Source organism: Zootoca vivipara, chromosome 11 (genome assembly GCF_965207765.1).
Source record: "Zootoca vivipara chromosome 11, rZooViv2.hap1.1, whole genome shotgun sequence".
Classification (NCBI taxonomy): domain Eukaryota; kingdom Metazoa; phylum Chordata; class Lepidosauria; order Squamata; family Lacertidae; genus Zootoca; species Zootoca vivipara.
Genome location: NC_142594.1, coordinates 55,457,701 through 55,481,552, shown reverse-complemented (window position 1 = coordinate 55,481,552; position 23,852 = coordinate 55,457,701). Strand labels below are relative to the sequence as shown.

The 23,852-nt window shown below is 49.5% G+C and overlaps 2 protein-coding genes across 4 annotated transcripts; one reads left to right on the top strand and one right to left on the bottom strand.

Moving 5' to 3' along the window:
- The first annotated feature begins 125 nt into the window (after positions 1-125).
- Positions 126-8,486, top strand: LOC118092072 (uncharacterized). Its single transcript, XM_035129812.3, has 4 exons — positions 126-307; positions 2,487-2,613; positions 4,925-5,038; positions 5,809-8,486. Exons 1-4 carry the CDS (start codon positions 272-274, stop codon positions 7,632-7,634), a joined length of 2,103 nt encoding a protein of 700 aa, XP_034985703.2. The 5' UTR covers positions 126-271; the 3' UTR covers positions 7,635-8,486.
- A 3,655-nt stretch (positions 8,487-12,141) lies between these two features.
- LOC118092302 (uncharacterized) lies at positions 12,142-23,839 on the bottom strand. Of its 3 annotated transcripts, none has more exons than XM_060281009.2 (4): positions 23,584-23,839; positions 18,980-19,638; positions 15,689-15,895; positions 12,142-13,962 (listed from the first exon to the last, which is right to left on the bottom strand). In XM_060281009.2, exons 2-4 carry the CDS (start codon positions 19,446-19,448, stop codon positions 12,878-12,880), a joined length of 1,761 nt encoding a protein of 586 aa, XP_060136992.1. In that variant the 5' UTR covers positions 19,449-19,638; positions 23,584-23,839; the 3' UTR covers positions 12,142-12,877. The 3 variants fall into 3 exon arrangements, with proteins under 3 accessions (XP_060136992.1, XP_088509919.1, XP_060136993.1); XM_088653793.1 differs by having other exon boundaries at positions 23,290-23,607; XM_060281010.2 differs by lacking the exon at positions 23,584-23,839 and adding an exon at positions 21,193-21,353.
- Between the last annotated feature and the right edge of the window lie 13 nt (positions 23,840-23,852).

Genomic DNA, 23,852 nt, shown 5'->3' with positions numbered 1-23,852 from the left:
CGTTTGTATCCCAAACGCCAGCGGCCCAAGATCGCGCGCGCAATGAGGGCAGTGAGGGCATTTGAACCGGAGCTTCCCAGGTCCTTAATCCGGGCGGAAAGCGGCTTCTCCGCGCGTGGCAAGGCTCAGCCAGAAAGAAGAAGGGGGAAAAAAGAAAGAAAGAACCTCTCGCCTTCTCCACGCCTCTGAAAGCCCTGGAGCTCCGCCCCGCAGCCCTGACCGGAGGTGCTTCGAGAAGAAGCATCCAGAGGCGGCGGCGGCGAGGGTCGCCATGCCTGCCCGGGAAGGAACAGACTGCGCTTCGCAGGTAGGAGATCAACCGGTGCAGTTGGGGTGCTGCTGGAGAGCCTACTCTGCAAAACCTGGGGTGGATCCCTGGATCGGGGAGGGCGGTGGCAGTTTCAGGCTAGTGGGTGAAAGAGACCCACTTTTCAAGGCAGATGCCCTTGCAAGGAAATGGGCTGCCCTAGAGCGCGCGCGTATGCAGTTTTTGGAGACGTGGGGGGGGGACTTTGGCACCAGCCTCCTTAGCCAGGTTTTTAAAGACCTTTGGAGGCAACCAAGCCCTGGAAAGATTGTGGCGAACCCCCCCCCCCATATGCAATTCAAAACGAAAACAACACTAAAAATAATTTTAATGATCATTACAAAAACAGAAAGCTGCTGCAGTCTCTGGTTTCCCCGCCTTATTCCAATCTAGGACGCGCACCCACCCACCCGCTTTAGTTGAGGGGGTAATAAATAAAATGAGGGGAGGTATGGTGGAGGAGTGCAAGGAAGTCTTAGCCGAGTTCGTATTTCCCTCCATGACGACTGCAAGAATATCAAACCGCAAAATTCTTTAAAATAAAATACTTTTTGGGGGGTGTCCCCGGCATGCTGGTGCCTAAACACATGTCTGGTCTTCCTGTTGGGCAACCCAGAGCTGCCTTTGCTCATCTGCATATACAGGTGAAACTCGGAATATTAGAATATCGTCGAAAAGTGCATTTATTTCAGTAATGCAACTGATTATTTTTAATTTTTTCTTTTAATTTTTACAAATGCTTTCTTTTGGAAATTCCACAGTAATAAAACAATTGGTTACAATAATGCAAAAATAAACATCGCTATTACTTTTCATTAATTACATTCCATTTATAATTGGCCCGCCTAACGACAAATAATTACAATGACAACGAATAAAGGCTTGACATATCTTGCTTTGCATGTCATGCATCTATCTCATATATTGGTTTCACCTTTTAAGTTGCGTTACTGAAATAAATGCACTTTTCGACGATATTCTAATTTTCCGAGTTTCACCTGTATACTGTATTTCCAGATATTTTGCACTTGGAGGACCTTCAGATCTGCTGTGCTGTGAAGTAATTTGCAGCTTCCAATACTGTGTCTACTTTAAATAAAAAAATTAAATGCAGCTCAGAAATGAATACTGTACTGTATTGGTAAATCTGCAGGCATGCCAACCTGGCTAGCAAATGGCCTCCTCTCTCCCCTAGGTGGGTATAGTAAGCGGTTTTTCTGGTGACTGATAGGCTTCTGTGGGCGGCGGCTTGCGGTGCAGGGAATCTAGTGTGTTGAGTTTAGATAATGTTTGAGGACCTCCTAATGAAGCCAAGACTTAAATGTGGAGCCATTCATGCAAAACACACAAGCACCTTCTAAACTTGATATATCAAAGCACCATCATATCCAGTGCCTTTTTTTTCTGGGGGGGATGCAGGGATATGCATATCCCTAAACATTTTGTGAATCTAACGGGAGAAGAAACAAAAACATTTTAAAAAATGGAATATGCAGAAATGGCGAGACTGACGGGAAAGATTAGAAACCAGGAAGTATTTTTAAAAGACTGGAACAGGGGTCAGCAAACTTTTTCAGCAGGGGGCCGGTCTGCTGTCCCTCAGACCTTGTGGGGGGCCGGACTATATTTTGAAAAAATATATGAATGAATTCCTACGCTCCACAAATAACCCAGAGATGCATTTTAAATAAAAGGACACATTCTATTCATATAAAAACACCAGGCAGGCCCCACAGCAGATATGTTCCCTGCTTGTGATAGTATCGTATTCTGTTGCTAATTGTGCTGTTTTAAATGTGCATTTTTTTTCTTCGACTTCCTTTAATGATAATAATATTTTCTTTTGAAATGTTTTATTTGATGTTTTAGTGCAGGTTGTAAACCAGAGATTATTTATACTGGTGTGAAATGAAATGAATATTAACAATGACAATAATTCTTCATAGGATTGTAGAGTTGGAAGGAGACCCCGTGGGTCATCTAGTCCAACCCCATGCAATGCAGGAATCGCAATGAAAGAACCCGTGATATGCAACTCTTTAAAAAAATTCCAACAAAGGGGATTCTACCACTTTCCACTGACAAAACAGCTCTTACCACCAGACGGTTGTTCCTAGTGTTTAGTTGGAACCTCCTTTCTTATAATGTGACTCTAAGATGGAAATGTTTCTCGTTTCAGGCAACAGTGAGGTTTGAGGATGTCATTCTTTATTTCTCCAAGAGCGAGTGGAAGTCTCTAGCCAAGTGGCAGAAGGAACTGTACTGGGATGTGTTGAAAGATAACTATGAAGCTTTGCTTGCTGTAGGTAAGAACCCCGCGGCTGAAAAAAGGCCTCTGCAAATATCGCAACTTGACTTTCTATAAATGAGAAACTACAGGTCCATCTTGTTCTCAAGATGAAAAATTCCTTCAGTAGCACCTTAAAGACCAACTAAGTTTTTATTTTGGTATGAGCTTTCGTGTGCATGCACACTTCTTCAGATACACTGGAAACAGAAGTGTCAGACCCTTATATATATACAGAGGGTGGAGGGGGTGGGAGGGAATGGGTGATGGGCTGATGGGAGTGGTAAACCTGTGGATGGCTGTTAACGGCTGCTGATGACTGCAATTAGTCCTGGGGGGGGGGGGGAAGCAAGGGCTGAGGCGCTAAAGAAAGCTTGATCATGCATAATGAGATAAGAATCCAATGTCTCTATTCATCCCAGGTGGCTCCATGGTTTTAAGCTTGGTAATGAGTTCCAATTCAGCAACTTCTCTTTCCAGTCTGTTCCTGAAATTTCTGTGTAATAAAACAGCTGCTTTGAGATATTGTATAGAATGTCCTGGGAGATTGAAGTGTTCTCCTACTGGTTTCTCTGTCTTGTAATTCCTGATGTCAGATTTATGTCCATTTATCCTTTGGCGTAGGGTTTGGCCTGTTTGTCCAATATAGAGAGCTGAAGTGCACTTTTGGCATTTGAGAAGTTGCTGAATTGGAACTCATTACCAAGCTTAAAACCATGGAGCCACCTGGGATGAATAGAGACATCGGATTCTTATCTCATTATGCATGATCAAGCTTTCTTTAGCGCCTCAGCCCTTGTTTTTCCCCCCAGGACTAATTGCAGCCATCAGCAGCCGTTAACAGCCATCCACAGGTTTACCACTCCCATCAGTCCATCACCCATTCCCACCCACCCCCACCACCCTCTGTATATATATAAGGGTCTGACACTTCTGTTTCCAGTGTATCTGAAGAAGTGTGCATGCACACGAAAGCTCATACCAAAATAAAAAACTTAGTTGGTCTTTAAGGTGCTACTGAAGGAATTTTTTTATTTTGCTTCGACTCAGACCAACACGGCTACCTACCTGTAACTTGTTCTCAAGATGTGGTGCATGCTCTGATTATCTCTCGCTTGGACTACTGCAATGCGCACCTTTGAAGGTGACCTGGAAACTGCAACTAATCCAGAATGGGGCAGCTAGACTGGTGACTGGGAGCGGTTGCCGAGACCATATAACACCGGTCCTGAGAGACCTACATTGGCTCCCAGTACATTTCTGAGCACAATTCAAAGTGTTGGTGCTGACCTTTAGAGTTCTAAACTGTCTCAGCCCAGTAGACCTGAAAGACCTGAAGGAGCGTCTCCACCCCCATCGTTCAGCCCAGACACTGAGGTCCAGCTCCGAGGGCATTCTGGTGGTTCCCTCAATGCAAGGAGCAAGGTTGCAGGGAAGCAGGCAGAGGGCCTTCTCGGTGGAATGCCTTCCCATCAGATGTCAAAGAAATAAACAACTATCTGACTTTTAGAAGACATCTGAAGGCAGCCCTGTTTAGGGAAGCATTTATAATTTGATGCTTTATTCTGTTTTTAATCTGTTGGGAGCTGCCCAGAGTGGCTGGGGAAACACAGCCGGATGGGCAGGGAAATAAAAAAATTAATAGTTAGGTACCTCGGTTTAAGAACAGTCCTGTTTACAAACAAACAATACATACATACATACATACATACATACATACATACATACATGCATACATACATACAGTGGTACCTCGGTTTAAGAAAAGTCCTGTTTACGAACGATTCGGTTTACGAACTCTGCAAAAGAGGAAGTAGTGTTCCAGTTTGTGAACTTTACCTCGGTCTAAGAACGGAAGCCGAACGGTGGAAGGGCACTGGCGGCGGGAGGCCTCATTAGGGAAAGCGCGCCTTGGTTTAAGAACGGATTCGGTTTAAGAACGGACTTCCCGGAACGGATTAAGTTTGTAAACCGAGGTACCGCTATATTATTATTATTCCTTAATTACTTGTAACTGCCAACCAATCTAGGGAAGCCATTCCTTCGAATTCATTTTGGCTGTCAGAAACCTTCTGCTCACCTGCATCCAAAATTCATTAGTCTCTTTTCAGGCTGTAAAACCTCACAATTGTTGCCAGTGAATCAGAGTGGTTTTTTTTAGGGGCAGGTAGCAGCAGTAGATGAAATGGAGCGTCTGAATTCACTTTTTCTAAAAGAGGAGCTGATGGAGGAAGGGGGAAATCACAAGCATGCAGAGAACAAGTCCTCTTTGTCGAAATTTTGTTTCCAACACTGTGTTTTCTGTCTCCCTCATTTCCCTCTGTGAGCAGGGCAACCGGTCATCAAAGCGGAAGTTGTGGCGTGGCTTGAGCAGTGTGAACGTCTGGACATTGAAAGAACCAAGGAATCTAGAGTCAGGGACCCTGCTGGAAATGTTTCTGCAAGTGAGTGGAAATTAAAAGTGGAATAAGTTGGAAGGGCAGGGTGGCGAGACCCCAAATCTATGCAAAAGCTCAGAAAGGGGGAGAGGACTCGGTTGACGATTATAACTGCTGAAAGTACAATAGCCAGCCATTAATTTAAATTAATTTAATGCATTGCAGGGGTGGGACTTGATAACTCTTGGGGTCCCTTCCAACTCTACGATTCTAGGATTCTACATTTTCTTGGTACCGCATTGTTGAAGAATTGCAAATGAAAGCTTTCTTTAAAAGAGGAATTGATGAACCTAAATTACTTATGCCTACCAATTGCATAAGCCAAGGGACCCAGGTGGCTCTGTGGGTTAAACCACTGAGCCTAGGGCTTGCTTATCAGAGGGTCAGCAGTTCGAATCCCTGTGGCGGGGTGAGCTCCCGTTGCTCGGTCCCAGCTCCTGCCAACCTAGCAGTTCGAAAGCACATCAAAATGCAAGTAGATAAATAGGAACCGCTACAGCGGGAAGGTAAACGGGGTTTCCGTGTGCTGCTCTGGTTCGCCAGAAGTGGCTTTTGTCATGCTGGCCACATGACCTGGAAGCTATACGCCGGCTCCCTCGGCCAATAATGTGAGATGAGCGCGCAACCCCAGAGTCGGTCACGACTGGACCTAATGGTCAGGGGTCCCTTTACCTTTACCAATTGCAATGATTTTGCTCGAGTACTGACGGACGCAACCTTTTCACCTGTTCCGTTGTCCAAAGAGAAATAATTCCGTGTTCTCTCTTTCCCTCCAGCAAATGATGGGCCCTCAAAGGCATATTGTGAGGAACGCACAGGACAGGCCGGATCTCTCAAGACGCTACGTGAGGAGTCTAAGGAGGCTGTGACCCAACACGGTGACACCCCCGAGCACTTGCATTTGTCGGCCAGACCACAAGGGGACCCTGCAAAGGATGAGCCTCTTTTGCACATCGAACATGGGCAAAGTCGGCCAAGACCGGCCTGCTCCCAGAGGCCTGCCGTTCCACCAAAACAGTATAAATGCAGGGAATGTGGCAAGAGGTTCCGGTTGGAAGGGCTGCTTCGAATGCATCAGGAGATCGCCACGAGGAAGGTGTCCTTTGCTTGCACTGCCTGCGGGCTGCGCTTCACAAGCCCTTTCTCTCTGAGGAGGCACCAGAGAACTCACCTCCCTGCCGGGGCGGACGGAGAGGCGGCCTCTCCCAGGAAGAACCGGCTGAGTGCACAGCAAGGCTCCCACGCGCCCGAGAAGTTGCACCAGTGCTCAGACTGCGGGGACCGATTCCGTGGGTTCCTCGACGTCCTCCGGCACCAGAAAAGCCACGAGGAGGCAAGGCCCCGGCTGTGCGTCCAGTGCGAGGCCTCGTTCATGCACCGGATCGACCTCGCGATGCACGAGGAGGGCCACTTGGAGGAAGCGCTAAAGAGGCACGATCGACGCAGGCGGAAATGTCTCTGCAAGCACGCCTTCCGGCTGCACTTCGCATCGCTGCTTGGGCATGGCGTGCGGGGCAGACAGGCCGCCTCGCAGGACGCCAAGCGACCGCAGCAGGTTGAGGATGCCAGAGAGCAGGCACTGTATCCCTGCACCAGGTGTGGGCTGCTGTTCAACCAGGAAGCGAACCTCAAGGTGCATTGCAAGTATTGCAGCAAGCAGTTGCTGCGGAAGCCCCCGCTAAACGGCTCCTCCCTAACCGCTCTGCCGGGGGAACGCCAAGAGGCTAGCGGCAAGCAAGGGGTCGCCCAGCCGGCCTCAGAGGGCAGCCGTGGCGACACGGGGCTCCCTCGCCCTCCCTCGCAGGCCTCCTCCGCTCAGCACTCTTGCCCGGAGTGCGGCAAACATTTCGCCTCCAAGGGCAGCCTCTGCTGGCACAAGCGGAAGCACAAGGCCGCGTTGCAGTGCCGCGGGAGCGTGGCCCTCATGGGCGGTGGTGGTGGCAGCGGCTCCAGCGGCCCCACTGCTGCTTGCGCAACGAAGAAGCTCTACAAATGCCAGGAGTGCGGGAAGAGCTTGTCGAAGGGGTTCTTTTCTGTGCATCAAGAGTTCCACGCGGGACTGAGGTACATGTGCATTCTTTGCAGGAAGGTGTTCAACTTCCAGAGCACAGCCATTGCGCATCGCCGCGGCCACGTCAGAAGGGGGGAGTTGCTCGCTGCGGCGGGGGACTCCAAGCTCCTTTCCCACACGATACAAAAGGTGTACATTCCTCCGGAGCCGCGGCTGCAGAATCCAGAGGAGATGGGGCAGCCCAACAATGGCTTTCCAACTGGCCAGCTTCCCTTCCGGCAGGAGGCCCCGGCGGAGGGTGGGAAGCTGAAATCTCCCCGGAACACGTTCCCGAAGCCCTTCAGGTGCAGGGACTGTGGGAGAGACTTTGCCTACCTGGCCCGCCTGCTGTCACACCGCAAGGAACACGCGGGCAACTTCCCCTTCCAGTGTGCCGAATGCGGCAAGAGTTTCACCAGCAGAAATTACCTCAGCCTGCACTGGAGAATACACACCAAAGAGAGAGGGCACCACATTGGCTCTGGAGGAAGGGAAGGGCCTGCTGGCCAGCTGCTTGTCAGGGGTGCAACAAAAACAGAAATAATGGGCTAATGCTGCCAATTTCTTCAAAAGTCCAATACAAAACAAGCAGCACGCAAGGGCACAAGATTCAATCAAGTTTCAATCAAGTATTATTAGTACAAAAAGAAAACAATAAGAGAACCATATACAAGTGCTGACACAGAAGCCAGAACCAAACGTCAAGCAGATAGCATATACAAATAAATACCGAAAGGCAAACCAGTCTTTATGGTCTTTGAGGCTATATAGCGGTCAGCAAAGTGGCAGCAGGTCGAACAAAGTGTCAATAAGAGACAGGCTGCCGGCGTTTTTCACCTGTTTCGCCCATATGACGGGCTTCTTCGGTAGTTTCTCCTTCTGCTTTCAGTTATGTTTAGTGCATTCATATGACTTAGTCAATACATGCTCAAACTAAGAAAACTCTGAATATAAGAAATTGAATATGTAAATGAGAGAACCTTTTGAAAAAGAACTTGAGCATTGTGGCCTAAGCCAAGATAAGTGGTTTCATACGAATTTGAATGCAGACCATAAAGACTGGTTTGCCTTTCGGTATTTATTTGTATATGCTATCTGCTTGACGTTTGGTTCTGGCTTCTGTGTCAGCACTTGTATATGGTTCTCTTATTGTTTTCTTTTTGAATAATACTTGATTGAAACTTGATTTAATCTTGTGCCCTTGCGTGCTGCTTGTTTTGTATTGGGCTTGTCAGGGGTGGGCAGGGCAGCACTCCCAACTTTAGGGACGTTTTTAATCTGTGATTAATGTATTTTTGTATTTGTTGGAAGCCGCCCAGAGTGCCGAGGGAAACCCAGATGGGCAGGGTATAAATAAATAAATAAATAAATAAAAATAATAATAATAATGTGCTGGATTTCATCGTTCACCTTTTAAAGCAGGGGAGTATTATTAACCCTTTTATTATGTTTGTTAGTACGCTTTTATTATTGATGTTCTGTAATGTGTTTTTAACGTGTTCCCCACCCCCGCCCCGGGATCTTGTGATAAAGGGGGGTATGTAAGTTGTTGTTGTTGTTGTTTAGTCGTTTAGTCGTGTCCGACGCTTCGTGACCCCATGGACCAGAGCACACCAGGCACTCCTGTCTTGCACTGCCTCCCGCAGTTTGGTCAGACTCATGTTCGTAGCTTCGAGAACACTGTCCAGCCATCTCGTCCTCTGTCGTCCCCTTCTCCTAGTGCCCTCAATCTTTCCCAACATCAGGGTCTTTTCCAGGGAGTCTTCTCTTCTCATGAGGTGGCCAAAGTATTGGAGCCTCAGCTTCAGGATCTGTCCTTCCAGTGAGCACTCAGGGCTGATTTCTTTCAGAATGGAGAGGTTTGATCTTCTTGCAGTCCATGGGACTCTCAAGAGTCTCCTCCAGCACCATAATTCAAAAGCGTCAGTTCTTTGGCTATCAGCCTTCTTTATGGTCCAGCTCTCACTTCCATACATCACTACTGGGAAAACCATAGCTTTAACTATACAGACCTTTGTCGGCAAGGTGATGTCTCTGCTTTTTAAGATGCTGTCTAGGTTTGTCATTGCTAAAAGGCAGGTTGGGATTCTCTTTAAATTTGCCTTCAGCCGTCAGAACAGGGAATAAGCTGGATGACGCAGGATTTTAACCATCAGATGAAGATTTCACTCTGCAGAGCGTTAGGCGTGGCAATGCTGTTATCATTCACCATCCTGGATATAGAGTTTCACTACAGTTCCCATCACTGGTGTCCATTTGACATTTTGGCTGGGCGCTCAGGGGAGCTGTAGTCCAAAGCAGCTGGGGGGGGCACCAGGTTGGCTAAAACAGGCATAGGCAAACTCGGCCCTCCAGATGTTTTGGGACTACAATTCCCATCATCCCCGACCACTGGTCCTGTTAGCTAGGGATGATGGGAGTTGTAGTCCCAAAACAGCTGGAGGGCCGAGTTTGCCTATGCCTGGTTTCGTAAGCCAAGCAGGAGAACATCTCTCTCTCTCTCTCTCTCTCTGCTCACTCCCTCGGAAATTTCCACAGGAGTTCATGAGGGAAAGCTCAGCTGTTCACGTTCCTGAGGACGCTACAGAAACACAGTTGGAAGGGCCCCTGAGGGGTCCTCTAGTCCACCCCCCTGCAATGCAGGAATCTCAGCTAAAGCATCCATGAGAGATGGCAATCCAACCGCTGCTTAAACATCTCCAAGGGAATCCATTCTTACGGTATATGTTTAGGTTTTATATCAGGCATCCCCAAACTGCGGCCCTCCAGATGTTTTGGCCTACATCTCCCATGATCCCTAGCTAAGAGGACCAGTGGTAGGAGAAGATGGGAATTGTAGTCCAAAACATCTGGAGGGCTGAAGTTTGGGGATGCCTGTTTTATATCCATGCTGTCTTTTTCTTATTAGTTTATGCATGGCTGTAACATAGTATGTGCATTGATGACGAGGTATGACAGAAAAGCAAATAATAATTTTTTTAAAAGGAGAGTCCACCACCTTCTGAGGGAGTCTGTTTCACCATCAGAACAGATCTTACTGCCAGCAAGTTCTTCCTGAGGTTTAGCCGGAATCTCCTGTAACTTGAAGCCATGGGTTCGAGTCCTACCCTCAGGAGCAGGAGAAAACAAGCTCGCTCCATTTTCCATGGGACACCTTGAGATATTTGAAGTTGCTTACGATAGCACCTCCCAGCCTTATTTAACCAAGCTAAACACCCCCCCCCCATTTTCAACTGTTCCTCATAAGGTGTGGTTTCCAGAATATTCACCATTTCGGCCGCTCTCCTCCGCACACCTTCCAGCTTCTCGGTAACCTCCTTAAACTGTGGCGCCCACAACGGCAGCTCTATTCATGTTTGGAGGAAAAACTTTCAGCCTTAGGCCCATCGCTAGATTAGGGCAGCCTTTGCCAAGCTGCTTCCCGTGTCCCCAATGTTATGGGCCACGGTTCCGGTCCGAGCCAGCATCATACAGCTGGGGCTGCCAAGAGTCGTCGTATGAAAGGCACTCCCTTGCTGGAGGCTGGATTAGCCGTGTTATTCCCCCCGCCCTGAGTTTCCCACCATTCTGGCAGATGGGAATTGTGGTCCATAGAAGCAGTATGGCATAGTGGTTAGGCACCAGGCTTGGAACGTGGGAGACCCAGGTTGAAATCCCCCACTTAGCCGTGAAACTCGCTGGGTGACCTTGGGCTCACCACTGTCCCTCAGCCTAACCTACCTCACAGGGTTGTTATAGGGGATTAAATGGAGGTGGGGTGGGGTGGGGTGCCGACAGCCACACCACTTTGGGCTCCTTGAAATAAAAGTGGGATATAACTCTGATTAATTAACCGGGGTATGTGTATGTGTGTGTGTTGTTGTTCTTATTTTGATTTTATATATTGTGATCTTTTCTGTGAACCGCACTGAGACCTCCGGGTATAGGATGGTACATGAATTCAATAAATAATAATCATAATAATATTAAAAAGTCTAAAACATCTGGAGGGTCCCAGATGTTGAAGCCTCATGCAAATGCCCAAGGACGACAATGTTCTATGGAGGTAGGTAGCCGTGTTGGTCTGAGTCGAAACAAAATAAAAAAATTCCTTCAGTAGCACCTTAAAGACCAACTAAATTTTTATTTTGGTATGAGCTTTCGTGTGCATGCACACTTCGTCAGATACACTGAAACAGAAGCCGCCAGACCCTTATGTATATTCAGAGGGTGGGGGGTGGGGGTGATGGGAATGGGTGATGGGCTGATAGGAGTAGTAAACCTGTTGATGACTGTTAACGACTCTTAATTACTGCAATTGGTCTTGGGGGGGGGACAAGGACTGAGGTGCTAAGGAAAGCTTGATCATGTATATAGCTCTCTATATTGGACAAACAGGCCAAACCCTACGCCAAAGGATAAATGGACACAAATCTGACATCAGGAACCACAAGACAGAGAAACCAGTAGGAGAACACTTCAATCTCCCAGGACATTCTATACAAGATCTCAAAGCAGCTGTTTTATTACAGAAAAATTTCAGAAACAGACTGGAAAGAGAAGTTGCTGAATTGGAAATCATTACCAAGCTTAACACCATGGAGCCACCTGGAATGAACAGAGACATAGGATTCTTATCTCATTATACATGATCAAGCTTTCCTTAGCGCCTCAACCCTTGCTCCCCCCCCGCAAGACCAATTGTTAACAGTCGTTAACAGTCATCAACAGGTTTACCACTCCTATCAGCCCATCACCCATTCCCATCACCCCCACCCCCCAAATATACATAAGGGTCTGGCGGCTTCTGTTTCAGTGTATCTGATGAAGTGTGCATGCACACGAAAGCTCATACCAAAATAAAAACTTAGTTGGTCTTTAAGGTGCTACTGAAGGGATTTTTAAAATAATGTTCTATGGCTCTCTCCTCCTCCCAAAGTAAACTCTTTGTCCCGAATCAGAAACGATCGGTTTGGGGAAATTATTGTCAAAAGTGACCTCTAGCATAATTTTTTTTTAAAGGGTCCGCTGCAAGTCTTTCCCTCCCCAGTAACTAAAATACACAGACAAAGTGGCCGGCTGGTTGTTTGCTTTTTCTTTCCAAAAAGAGTTTATAGATACATAGGCAAATCAGTCCATTAAATGAGTTGCAGAAAATGCTTGGACAACAGCGACTAAGGGTCTGACCCACAATCCTACTCGTACAAAACATGTTCCGCACTTGTCCACACACACACACACACTCCATCACACGCACACACTTAGTGTGTCCTTCCCAGCTAACACCCTTCTCTGCCCTTTCTTACGGTTGCCCTGGTATTAAAATCAAGAGTCAGTTGCCCATCAAATGCCCTGTCCGGCCGGCACCCTCTTCCACTGCAGAGCGGCACTCGCTGGTGGGCTCGGAGTTTCTTGCGGTGTATCGACAAGGAGCAGCCCTCTCCCCGCCACCCATGTTTCGGTATTTGTAGATGGGAGGGGACACCTCAGGCGACGACTCTTCCGTGTGGGATGCCATAGCCCCTTGCCACTTTCCCGCACTCGAAAAAACCCCGCATGCACGCATTCATTCATCAAGGGCCGAGCGGTCGTGCACGATCATTCGCGATTCCTTTTCAGGTCCACGTACAAAGGCCAAGCGGTGTGCAACAAAACCTTATCTATATTCCCCCACATTGTCATCAGGCACACACACAAACAAACACTCTTGCTCTCTCTGCCCCTCCCCGTCTGCCCACCTGGAGGAAATTCCAGAGCTCTGTACACATACAAACAAAGGTCTATTTGATTTCGATTTAGGAACTACCCGCTCGTCCCTAGCTGCTGGACACAAACATCCTTCTGTGCTTGGATGTGGAGCCACGCGGACGGCCCCTACCCCGGCGGGAGACACCGTGGGGGCTCCGCATCGCCCTGGCCGCCTCTCCCCGGCTGCCTCTCCCTAGGTGCGGTCCGGAAAGGCCCCCCTCAGCTTTAAGAGGGAAGAAGAGAGGGCTGCACTCGGGTGTCTCTGGAGGGGCTGCCTCATGTTTTGGAGGAGAGGAGGCGTGGGCCGCCGGCGCGACCGTTTGCGACGCCCTCTCCTGCCGGGCCACAGCCCTGTCCTGCTGCGCCACGGCCCTCTCTTGCCGCAAGTGCCGCAGTTCGTCCCGGATGTCGGTGAGGACCCCCAGAAGCCGGAACTGGAGCTCCCTGTCGCGGGCCCTCTCGTCTCGCTGCTGGGCCCTCTCCTCTTGCCACATGGCAAGCTCCTGATGGTACAGCTGGTCCCATTGGTCCTCCATGTCCATCAGCCGCCGGATGTTAGTCCTCCAGGTCTCCCGGCCGCCCTCCCGCCGGCGGGAGCCCCCCACCCCCCTGGGCAAGGCCTGTGGGGCAGGCGCCTGGTCTGCGTGAGGCGAGGTGGAGGACGGCAGGGACTCCTCGGTGAGGGCCCCGGTGTGGAGAGGAGACCGGGAGTGCTGCTCCTCCTCCTGCTTCTCCCACGCAGGCCCCAGAAGCCCCCGGGGCAAGGAACCCATCTCGGCGGCCTGGCTGGCCACCTCCTCTTCCTCCGGCTGAGAGGGGTCGAGGGAGCGGCCCAGGGCGGGGATGTCAGGGCCCCCCTCGTGGTCCCAGTCTGAGTGGCCGTCTGTGTGGCTGAGGGCGTCCTCTGGCAGGGAGGCGGCCGACCCCTGAGAGTTGCACCTGCGGATAAGCATCGCGGCCTGCCGGCCGGACAACTTCACCTCTTCCTCGGCCGAGAGCCGAGCTTCCAGCGCCGCTTGAAGGCTCATCCTGCCCTCTGCCTCCGGGCCGTCCCGATCCTCTTCCTCGGAAGCGTAGGAGACGAGGGATTCGTTTCGGAGCTGGGGGGACATGGCGGACATTTCCGGGGTCCGTAGCTCTGGTCCCGATTCAGCTACAACGGGCGAGAGGGGAAAACGACATCAAGGCAGGAAATACAAGAGGAAATACAAGCCTAAGACAGATACAGCTTCTGCCAAGTCAGTCGTGCCCAAGAATTATTGGGCAACGTCGCATACAGCCTGCCAGCCTGATATATATTTTGGGAAGTTTGTCAACTCATTATGTATTAATATATCATAACCAAATTTTGCACGGCAGTCCCAGAGATGAAGAAACAGGTTTCCCTCTATGTTTGGGTACCATTATGAACCAAGATGGCGGAAGGAACCTTTCAAAAGGGCATCGATTTTTAACCGCTGGATCTCAAAAACGGCAGGGATTTTAACTGCCAAAATCAAAAGTTTTGGTTTCTCCAAACTATCCAGCAATGTCGGGTATGAGACTGCAAGTTCATTCATAAACCGCTTAATTTCCCAAGTGGCTTCTAAGTGGCGTGCAAGTATCAAACACAGTGGAAAATATGCAGCATGGATTCTTAGCCTCTAGTCTGCACCACCACCCGCCTCCTCAGTTTCCCCCTCCAAATCCAAGAGGTGGGCAGTTACAGACAGGCACTCATCCTGCTTGAAGACGGCTCAAAAGAACGAGATCTGACCTGCTGCAGATTTCCACACCCCAGGATTCTCCAGCGGCAGCTACAGCAGGGAAGCGATGAAGCTCAGGGGCAGAGAACAGCTCTACACCCAGGGATCCCATGACAGGGCCTTCTCTGTGGTGGCTCCCTGTTTGCGGAAAGCCCTCTGACTCTTAGAAGACATCTGAAGGCAGCCCTGTATCGGGAAGCTTTTTTAATATGTGATGCTTTTCTGTGAGTTTATTTGTTGGGAGCCGCCCAGAGTTGCTGGAGCATAAATATTATAACAAATACAGTGGAACCTCGGTTTATGAGCACCTCGGTTTACGAATTTTCGGTTTAAGAACGCCGCGGACCCATCTGGAACGGATTCATCCACTTTCCATTACTTTCAATGGGAAAGTTCGCTTCAGTTTGTGAACGCTTCAGTTTATGAACAGACTTCCGGAACCAATGACAACCATGCTTCGGGTTAAGTACGCTTCAGGTCGAGTACTCCGCGGACCCGTCTGGAACGGATTAATCTACTTTCCATTACTTTCAATGGGAAAGTTCCCTTCAGTTTGTGAACACTTCAGTTTATGAACAGACTTCCGGAACCAATTGTGTTCATAAACCGAGGTACCACTGTATTATAATTGCCGACAAAGGTCCGTATAGTTAAAGCTATGGTTTTCCCAGTAGTGATATATGGAAGTGAGAGCTGGACCATAAAGAAGGCTGATTGCCGAAGAATGGATGCTTCTGAATTATGGTGCTGGAGGAGACTCTTGAGAGTCCCATGGACTGCAAGAAGATCAAACCTATCCATTCTGAAGGAAATCAGCCCTGAGTGCTCACTGGAAGGACAGATCCTGAAGCTGAGGCTCCAATACTTTGGCCACCTCATGAGAAGAGAAGACTCCCTGGAAAAGACCCTGATGTTGGGAAAGATTTGAGGGCACTAGGAGAAGGGGATGACAGAGGACGAGATGGTTGGGCAGTGTTCTCGAAGCTACGAACATGAGTTTGACCAAACTGCGGGAGGCAGTGGAAGACAGGAGTGCCTGGCGTGCTCTGGTCCATGGGGTCACGAAGAGTCGGACACGACTAAACAACAAATTGTCATGGCCAGGCCTTTTGCAATGGCGCCAGCGAGACCCACCTGAGCTGCTCTGCCCTTCGCCTCTACTGTATTCGCAAAGCATGGACGAGGGGTCGGGGCTCTGGACCCCCCCGCGAGGCACCAGGGAGCCTTCCACGTCAGGGAGAGAGGAGGGGTGTCCGTTGGTGTCGATGTAGATACTGGGGTGGTTGAGGCCCGGCTGCAGAGCTACAAAGGACTGCTTGAACGCTCCAGGGAAGAAAATCTCTGCAGGGCAAGAAAACAAGCAAAGCGTTGCATTATCTCAACGTCAGGCAGCGGGAAGAGTATCGTAGAAAAGGTATAAACCAGGGTGGATAAAAATCAATGATTCTTTTTTTAAAAAACTCTTTTAAATGGATTTTTAAAATTGAAATTGGATTTTTAAAATTGAAATCAGATTTTTAAAATAAAATGCCTTTGGAGGAAAAATCTTCCTAAAGATTTTCTATTTCAGTTACATTATAACCCAAAGGCTATTCATCAGGAATAATGATTGGTTTTAAGTTTTTCATGTGTGTTAAAACTCAGTCTAAGTTTTTTTTATTTAAAAAAACTGTTTAACTACATCAGTTAACAAACAAGGATGATGATGATAATAATAATAATTTATTATTTATACCCCGCCCATCTGGCTAGGTTTCCCAGCCACTCTGGGCGGCTTCCAACAGAAATATTAAAATACACTAATTTCTTAAAGATTAAAAGCTTCCCCAAACAGGGCTGCCTTAAGATGTCTTCTAAAGGTCTGGTAATTGTTTTTCTCTTTGACCTCTGGTGGGAGGGCATTCCACAGGGTGGGTGCCACTACCGAGAAGGCCCTCCCTCTGCCTGGTTCCCTGGATACATATGCTATAATGTTATTGTTTTAGTTAAATAAAATGTTTAAATTGTTATTGAGGAAATGATTCTTTTTCTCCTTCCAAGAAGGTACAGCAGAAAAGTTGTCCAAATATAAACAATAATTACCTGTCTTTGTATTTCTAATAGTACAACCAAATCAGTCATTTTTGATATAACTGTAAAAACTACTTTGAAAATTTATTATTCCAAAAATGAAACCTTCGTATGGTTGTAAGTATTAAGATTATACCAGCAAGAATGAGTCTTTCTGTAAAAAATTTATTTTAAAATCAAGTCTTGCTGACTAGTGATTTAATCGATTTGATTTAAATAAAATCCACTCTGGTATAAACTGCCCCCCCCCAATGCCACACACACAGGCCTAGGTGCATTCTTTACCCCGCAACCACAATCGAGCTCACCCAGCAATAACGACAAACTTCTGGTCATCGGACTGTTTGCAATTAGGAAAGGCACGTAAATAAATGAATGTATTTAGTAGCTTGCTCATTTCATAAAATCATAAAGAGCTAGAAGCAGCGTTCAAAATTCGCCAGGCTCATTTTGCACCTGGCTATCAGCCACTATTGCCCAGGTAAAGATGGCCGGGGGCCAGGATGGCACCTGACGTCTCCACCACCTGGAGGTGCCTGCCTGGAGATCCTTGGATCTGGGCTGTTCTGTTTGTCAGGATTGAGGTTGAATCCTGACAAGACAGAAGTACTGTTTGCGGGGGACAGGAGGCGGGCAGGTGTGGAGGACTCCCTGGTCCTGAATGGGGTAACTGTGCCCCTGAAGGACCAGGTGCGCAGCCTGGGAGTCATTTTGGACTCACAGCTGTCCATGGAGATGCAGGTCAATTCTGTGTCCAGGGCAGCTGTCTATCAGCTCCATCTGGTACGCAGGCTGAGACCCTACCTGCCCGCGAACTGTCTCACCAGTGGTGCATGCTCTAGTTATCTCCCGCTTGGACTACTGCAATGCGCTCTACGTGGGGCTACCCTTGAAGGTGACTCGGAAACTACAACTAATCCAGAATGCGGCAGCTAGACTGGTGACTGGGAGTGGCCGCCGAGACCACATAACACCGGTCTTGAAAGATCTACATAGGCTCCCAGTACGTTTCCGAGCACAGTTCAAAGTGTTGGTGCTGACCTTTAAAGCCCTAAACGGCCTCGGTCCAGTATACCTGAAGGAGCGTCTCCACCTCCATCGTTCTGCCCGTTCTGACACTGAGGTCCAGCTCCGAGGGCCTTCTGGCGGTTCCCTCGTTGCGAGAAGCCAAGTTGCAGGGAACTAGGCAGAGGGCCTTCTCGGTGGTGGCGCCCGCCCTGTGGAATGCCCTCCCATCAGATGTCAAAGAGAAAAACAACTACCAGACTTTTAGAAGACATCTGAAGGCAGCCCTGTTTAGGGAGGCTTTTAATGTTTAATCCATTATTGTATTTTATTCTTCTGTTGGAAGCCGCCCAGAGTGGCTGGGGAAACCCAGCCAGATGGGCGGGGTATAAATAATATAGTATTATTATTATTATTATTATTATTATTATTAGATAGATAGATAAGAATGAATTTCAGGAACAAAAAATACGACTTGCGAGCCGTCCGACCCCAAAATGGCAACCAGGCATTCCGTTTTGGCGACTTTAACCTTGGTTTAAGGAGCCTTTGGCACCTAACTTATATATCTGAGCTTCTGACATCACCCCTGACCACTGGTCCTGCTAGCTTGGGATGATGGGAGTTGTAGTCCAACAACAGCCGAGGACCCAAGTTTTGAGAAACACTGGCCTGGCAGAATAGAAAAGTTTTCAGCAAGTGTTCCAAACCTGGCACAGAAAGCCCCTGCTGAATCTCTGTTGGCAGAATCCCTAATGTATTATTATTATTATTATTATTATTATTATTATTATTATTATTATTATTATTATTATTATTATATTTTATATACCACCCTTTATAAAATAAAAATAAAAGCAATAACCCAATAATTGTTGTTGTTTAGTCGTGTCCGACTCTTCGTGACTCCAATAATACCACCCCCCAAAAGAACCACATTTTAAAAGGCTATGGGATGTTGATCAGGCCAACCAAAGGACTGATTAAAAAGGAATGTTTTTGCCTGGCGCCTAAAGTATAATGAAGTCACCATGTGAACCTCCCTGGGGAGAGCATCCCACAGATGGGGAGCCACCGCAGAGAAGGCCCCGCTCTCGTGTTGCCACCCTCCGAACCTCTCGAGAAGGAGTCACACAAAGGAGGGCCTCAGAAGATGATCTCAGGGTCCGGGTAGGTTCATAGGGGAAAAGGCAGCCTTTGAGGTATTGCGGTCCTGAGCCGTCTAAGGCTTTATAGGTCAAAACCAGCACTTTGAATTGGGCCCGGAAAGTAATCGGTAGCCAGTGCAGTCGAACCAGAATCGGTGCAAGATGCTCAGACCGCCTTGCTTATGTATAAACGAAAGCTCACCTGGGTCCAAGACGATTTCGGGCTCCGAGTCATGCGTGGGCTGCAGGAATGTGGAGGCCACCATCTTCTCCAGGGGCGTGAGGCGGGGCTTGTGGGGGGGCCCTGGCCGGTGCACTGGGGGCGGCCTCTTGGCCGTGATCTTCTTCTTGACGTCCAGCCTCAAGTCCCGCCATTTGTGCTTGAGATCGTCGATGGAGCGCTCCGTGTACCCGAGGAAGTTGACGCGGCTCTGGATCTGCGTCCAGAGCTGCTTCCGGCGGACGGGGTGAGCCCGGAACGATTCTGACCCATACAGGGCGCTGAAGTGTCGCACTACATTCCAGACCAGGGTCTCCGTCTCGTCGTTGGAGAAGTTGGCTTTCCTCTTCCGTCCTGTCGCGCTGGCCTGGGCTGCGGCGGTGGCGGAAGTGGAAGGGGGAGAGTCAAAGCGAGGTCCCCATTTCTCCCTCTCGGCTGCGGAGGAAAACATTGGAGTCTGCGAGCCAGCGAGAGCGGGAGGAAGCAGGGGCCAGAGCGGCTGGGGGGTCCGTGGGGGCAAGGCTACGGGCCGAGGCTTCTCCCACCCCGCAAGAAAAAGCCGGCGGGATCCTGCGGGTTGCGCCAACTGAATGAGGGCTGGAGACTCGCTCCGGAGTCATACAGTTTCGTCCCAAGGGCACCTGGAAGGGAAGGCAGAGTGTGAGATGAAGCGAGGGCAGAATGCTGCAGTACAATTGCTGACCGGAGTGGTTTGCTCAGAGATATGCAATGGTGGAGGGACGCGGGTGGCGCTGTGGTCTAAACCACAGAGCCTAGGGCTTGCTGATCAGAAGGTCGGCGGTTCGAATCCCTGCGATGGGGTGAGCTCCCGTTGCTTGGTCCCAGCTCCTGCCAACCTAGCAGTTCGAAAGCACATCAAAGTGCAAGTAGATAAATTGGTACCGCTACAGTGGGAAGGTAAACGGAGTTTCCGTGGGCTGCTCTGGCCACATGACCTGGAAGCTGTACGCCGGCTCCCTCGGCCAATAACGAGAGATGAGCGCCGCAACCCCAGAGTCGGCCACGACTGGACCTAATGGTCAGGGGTCCCTTTACCCTTTACCTTTATGCAATGTTGGCTCAGCTGCTACCAGGCTAAGTTCAAGGTATTACTACAGTGGTACCTCGGTTTTCGAACAGCTTAGTTATCGAACTACCTGGAACCTGAACGCTGCAAACCCGGAAGTGAGTGTTCCGGTTTACGAACTTTGTTTGGGAAGCCGAACGTGCTCCATTTTGAGTCCTGAGCTTCCGTTTTTAGTGTTGCGCTGCTAATTTGCATCCTACCATTCCGAGGGAAGTCTTCCATTTCCGATTGCAGTCTTCCGAGGTGATATTTGGAGCTTATGTTTGGTGCTTTCGTTTTTACTATTACAGTATTATTATTATTATTATTATTATTATTATTATTATTATTATTATTATTATATGTGTGGCTTTTTCGTTTTTGTGACTTGTGACTTCCTTTTTGTGACTGTGTGGAGTCCAGTTCAGCTACCGATTGATTGATTGTGCGACTGCGGAAATGGATAAAAGCAGAAAAGGCAAGAGAACCATTAACACTGTTTATTGCTTTCGTTTTAGGGATCAATGGTTTCGTTAAATACTAAAATCCATGTTAAAATTTTGTCTTAGGGGTTGTTACTAATCGGCGGGAACGGATCAATCCATTTTGCATTACTTTCTCTGGGAAAGCACGCCTTGGTTTTGGAACGCTTTGGTTTTGGAACGGACTTCCGGAACGGATTAAGTTTGAGAACCAAGGTACCACTGTATTAGGGTATAAAGCCCTGAAAAACTCAGGACCTGTTTCCCTGCGAGACTGCCTTACCCCATACCTGCCCATTTGATCTTCAGCAATCAGGACCTCAACCCAAGACCCCTCTCCCCTCTTGTGGCTTCTAGCAACTGGTATTCGGAAGCATTTTTGCCTCTGATTGTGGAGCCAGAGCATAGACATCCCATTAGCCCGCTCCTCCCTCCATGAATTTTCCCAGTCCTCTTTTAATGCCATCCAAGTTGGCACCCATCAGAGCTTCTTGTGGGAAGCAGTTCCACAGTTTAACTATGCTCTGTGCAAAAGAGGACTTTCTTCTCTCAGTCCTGAATCTCCCAACATTCGGATGTTCACAAGTTCTAGCATTATGAGAGAGGGAGAGGGAAACAGGCGCATGCAACATAGGAATCGCACCCACTTTGCTGGTTCCGTGCTTTGAAAGCAGAGGTCCAAGCAGTTTTCAGTTTGCCTGCCCCGGGAAAACCCTCTCTTCACCATTGAATCGGGGCAGGTGTCCATCTGCAGAAAACCCAACTGAAGTTTACTCCGATTCAGCAGTAAAGATTCCCAGGGGAAAACAGCAGGAAGGGAAGATTTTCCCATGCAGAACACACCACTGATATCTGGCACTCATTGCCACCGCGACTGCAACGTATACAAAACCAGTGGTAGGAGGAATGCTCTTTCTCTTTTAACCTATTGGACTTTGGAAATGAACGGAGAGTTCTGAGGAACTCAGAGCCCTATGCTGTTTTTCTTACATTTTAGGCATTTCCACAAAAGCTTTTAAAACAACCACTCTGTTCCTCTGCGTGTATGAATGGGCCTCCAGTCTGCAGCTGTACTGGAGTTTTTTTAAAAGACATTTTTTTATTGTTCTGGCCACTTGTTGCTTGCCACCCCGAGTTCCTTCAGGAGGAAAGGTGGGGTAGAAATTCAAGAAATAATAAATCACCAGACACCAGAGTAGAAGCAAGCCTGAGCAAATTTCATATCAATGCCTGTGGTAAGCCAATACAGATTTTCCAATCAGATGTCCGATACAGGAAAAACACAGAGGAAGTCTGCAAAGGGTACACACTGGCTAGAAAGTTAAGACCCAGACAGCTCAGCAGGACTTGCTTCTGAGCAAAAGTTAGACAACACCGGCTACTGGATGAGTATCCATTTAGATTTGTTTGTGGAGAGATTAAATGGCTGCTTCAAAGGTAAAAAGCCTTAGCTCAGTGACTGGGGAAATTTCCCTGCCTGAAACCCAGGAGAGCCACTGCCTGTCACAAAATCATGTTGGAAGGGGACCCCGAGGGTCATCTAACCCAACCCGCTGCAATGCAAGAATCTTTTGCCCAACAAGGGCCCTGAATCCATGACCCTATGATTCTAGGAGTAAATTTTAGACTCCTGGGGTAGCTCAATCAGTAGAGGAGGAAGCTCTTCATCTCAGGGTCGATCTTTTGGGGGAACAGTTGCAAGAGCTCCCAGCCAGCTAATAACTGCACCACCAGAATGTCCTGGCATGCAATTGAATCTCAGCTGAAAATAGCACCCCAGGCCTGCTCCTGCGTCAAACCACAACCAGCAACAGGGTTTTGTATTTACACTCCAAAAAAACCCACTTGGAACTCATTGCCTCCTCATTCAGGGGGAACGGGAGGCCCAAACGCTGCCTGGATCGGGAGGCCTCCCTTCTGCTTCCCGAAGGATTAACAAGCAAACAAACATCTCCCGGCTGGAGAGGCGTGTCCACTCCGGACCCAGATTTCATTTTGCTGTCTGCACACACACGTGCCAATTCGGATTCACACCCGGGCGCGCCACCGTTTCCTTCCCCGCGTGGCACTGGCCCCGGGATCCTATTGGGGTGGGCGGGCCAGGAAGGACCTCCAGGATCGGATCGCGCTGTCCTTAAGCGCAACCGAACAGAAGCCGTTTGCAGTAACTAAACAGAAAAAAAGCTTCTTTGTGCAGAGTTGCGCCCTAGGCTATCCCTTTCTGCACAGAAGGGAAACTAACGTCAATAATGGCACATGGAGAAATTAAGAAGATCTCCATTGCAAGGCTCCCCCTTCCTTCCTCGGCCACGCGGAGCCCGCTCAGCACGCATTTAATTCGGATTTAAAACCACCCAAGCCGGAGAAGGATGCGGGGCAGGGGGGGGGGCGCAATCCGTCCGGCTTCCAGCGGCCTGGTCCATTTCAAAAGGTCCTTCAGCCTGCAGAGATGACCACCGAAGGACAATAGGCGCCGCCACAGATTAGCTCGGTGCCTGCGGAAGGGCGCGCGCGCGCGGAAGGGGTGGTGGTGGAGTTGTTTACAACTCTTGCCTGCCCCATCCGGATCCTAACCCCAACCCCGCAACCTGCACCGGGGGCTGCATGCAAGACCCGCGATCCCGCCCACCTTTGGGGTTTTGGGGAAATCCAACAACGAAAAAAAGGAGAGCTCAAACCACGTCGCGCGCCTCCAAACTCCCGGCTCTTCCCGAAAAGGCCGCGGATCCGGTGCGGAAACTCACGCGGGAGCGTGCGACCCGCCCTTTCCAGCCCAGGGGCCTTGCTTCCGAGGAGGCGCGCGGGGACCCCAGAGTCGACTCGCCAGCGGAGCGCAGGCGCCGCGCGCGCGGACAAAACCACGCGCTCTGCGCAAAGCGGATCCGGGTAGGGGCGGAGGTTGCGCAGGAGCGGAGGGAGCGAGGGAGGAGGAGGAAGAGCAGCCCCTCGTGCTCGCCTCTCCCTCGGCCCCTGCAACAGCCCCCGAGCCCCTGGGCGGCGTGGGAACCGCAGCCTCTCCAAGCGCCCCCTTTCCTTACCCGCGCGCAAAACTGCCTGTCTCCGCGGGCGCGCCAGCTTCCCCGCCGCCGCCGCCGCCTGCGCGTCTCCTCCTGCGCGCCCCCAACGCTGGGCGGAGGGATGCGCGCGTCTCCCTTCGCCCGCGCCGCCTTCTTTGGCTCTCGCCTTAATGGCACCTCCCGACTCCGCGCGACGAGGAGGCGCAGGAACCAGGCGGCGGCGCTTCCTCCTGCGCCCAGCCGCGGCCGCCACTTGCCGCTGCCCTCTGCTGGCTTCGGAGGGCCCTGGA

Excerpts from the sequence above, each read along its gene's own strand:
- LOC118092072 (XM_035129812.3), top strand. The coding sequence starts at position 272 with ATGCCTGCCCGGGAAGGAACAGACTGCGCTTCGCAG. Across the intron at positions 308-2,486 it reads GAACAGACTGCGCTTCGCAG|GCAACAGTGAGGTTTGAGGA; the intron begins GTAGGAGATCAA and ends TTCTCGTTTCAG. Across the intron at positions 2,614-4,924 it reads TGAAGCTTTGCTTGCTGTAG|GGCAACCGGTCATCAAAGCG; the intron begins GTAAGAACCCCG and ends CTCTGTGAGCAG.
- LOC118092302 (XM_060281009.2), bottom strand. The coding sequence starts at position 19,448 with ATGTTTTCCTCCGCAGCCGAGAGGGAGAAATGGGGACCTCGCTTTGAC. Across the intron at positions 15,896-18,979 it reads CGAAATCGTCTTGGACCCAG|AGATTTTCTTCCCTGGAGCG; the intron begins GTGAGCTTTCGT and ends CTTGCCCTGCAG. Across the intron at positions 13,963-15,688 it reads CGAAGGGCAGAGCAGCTCAG|CTGAATCGGGACCAGAGCTA; the intron begins GTGGGTCTCGCT and ends CGCCCGTTGTAG.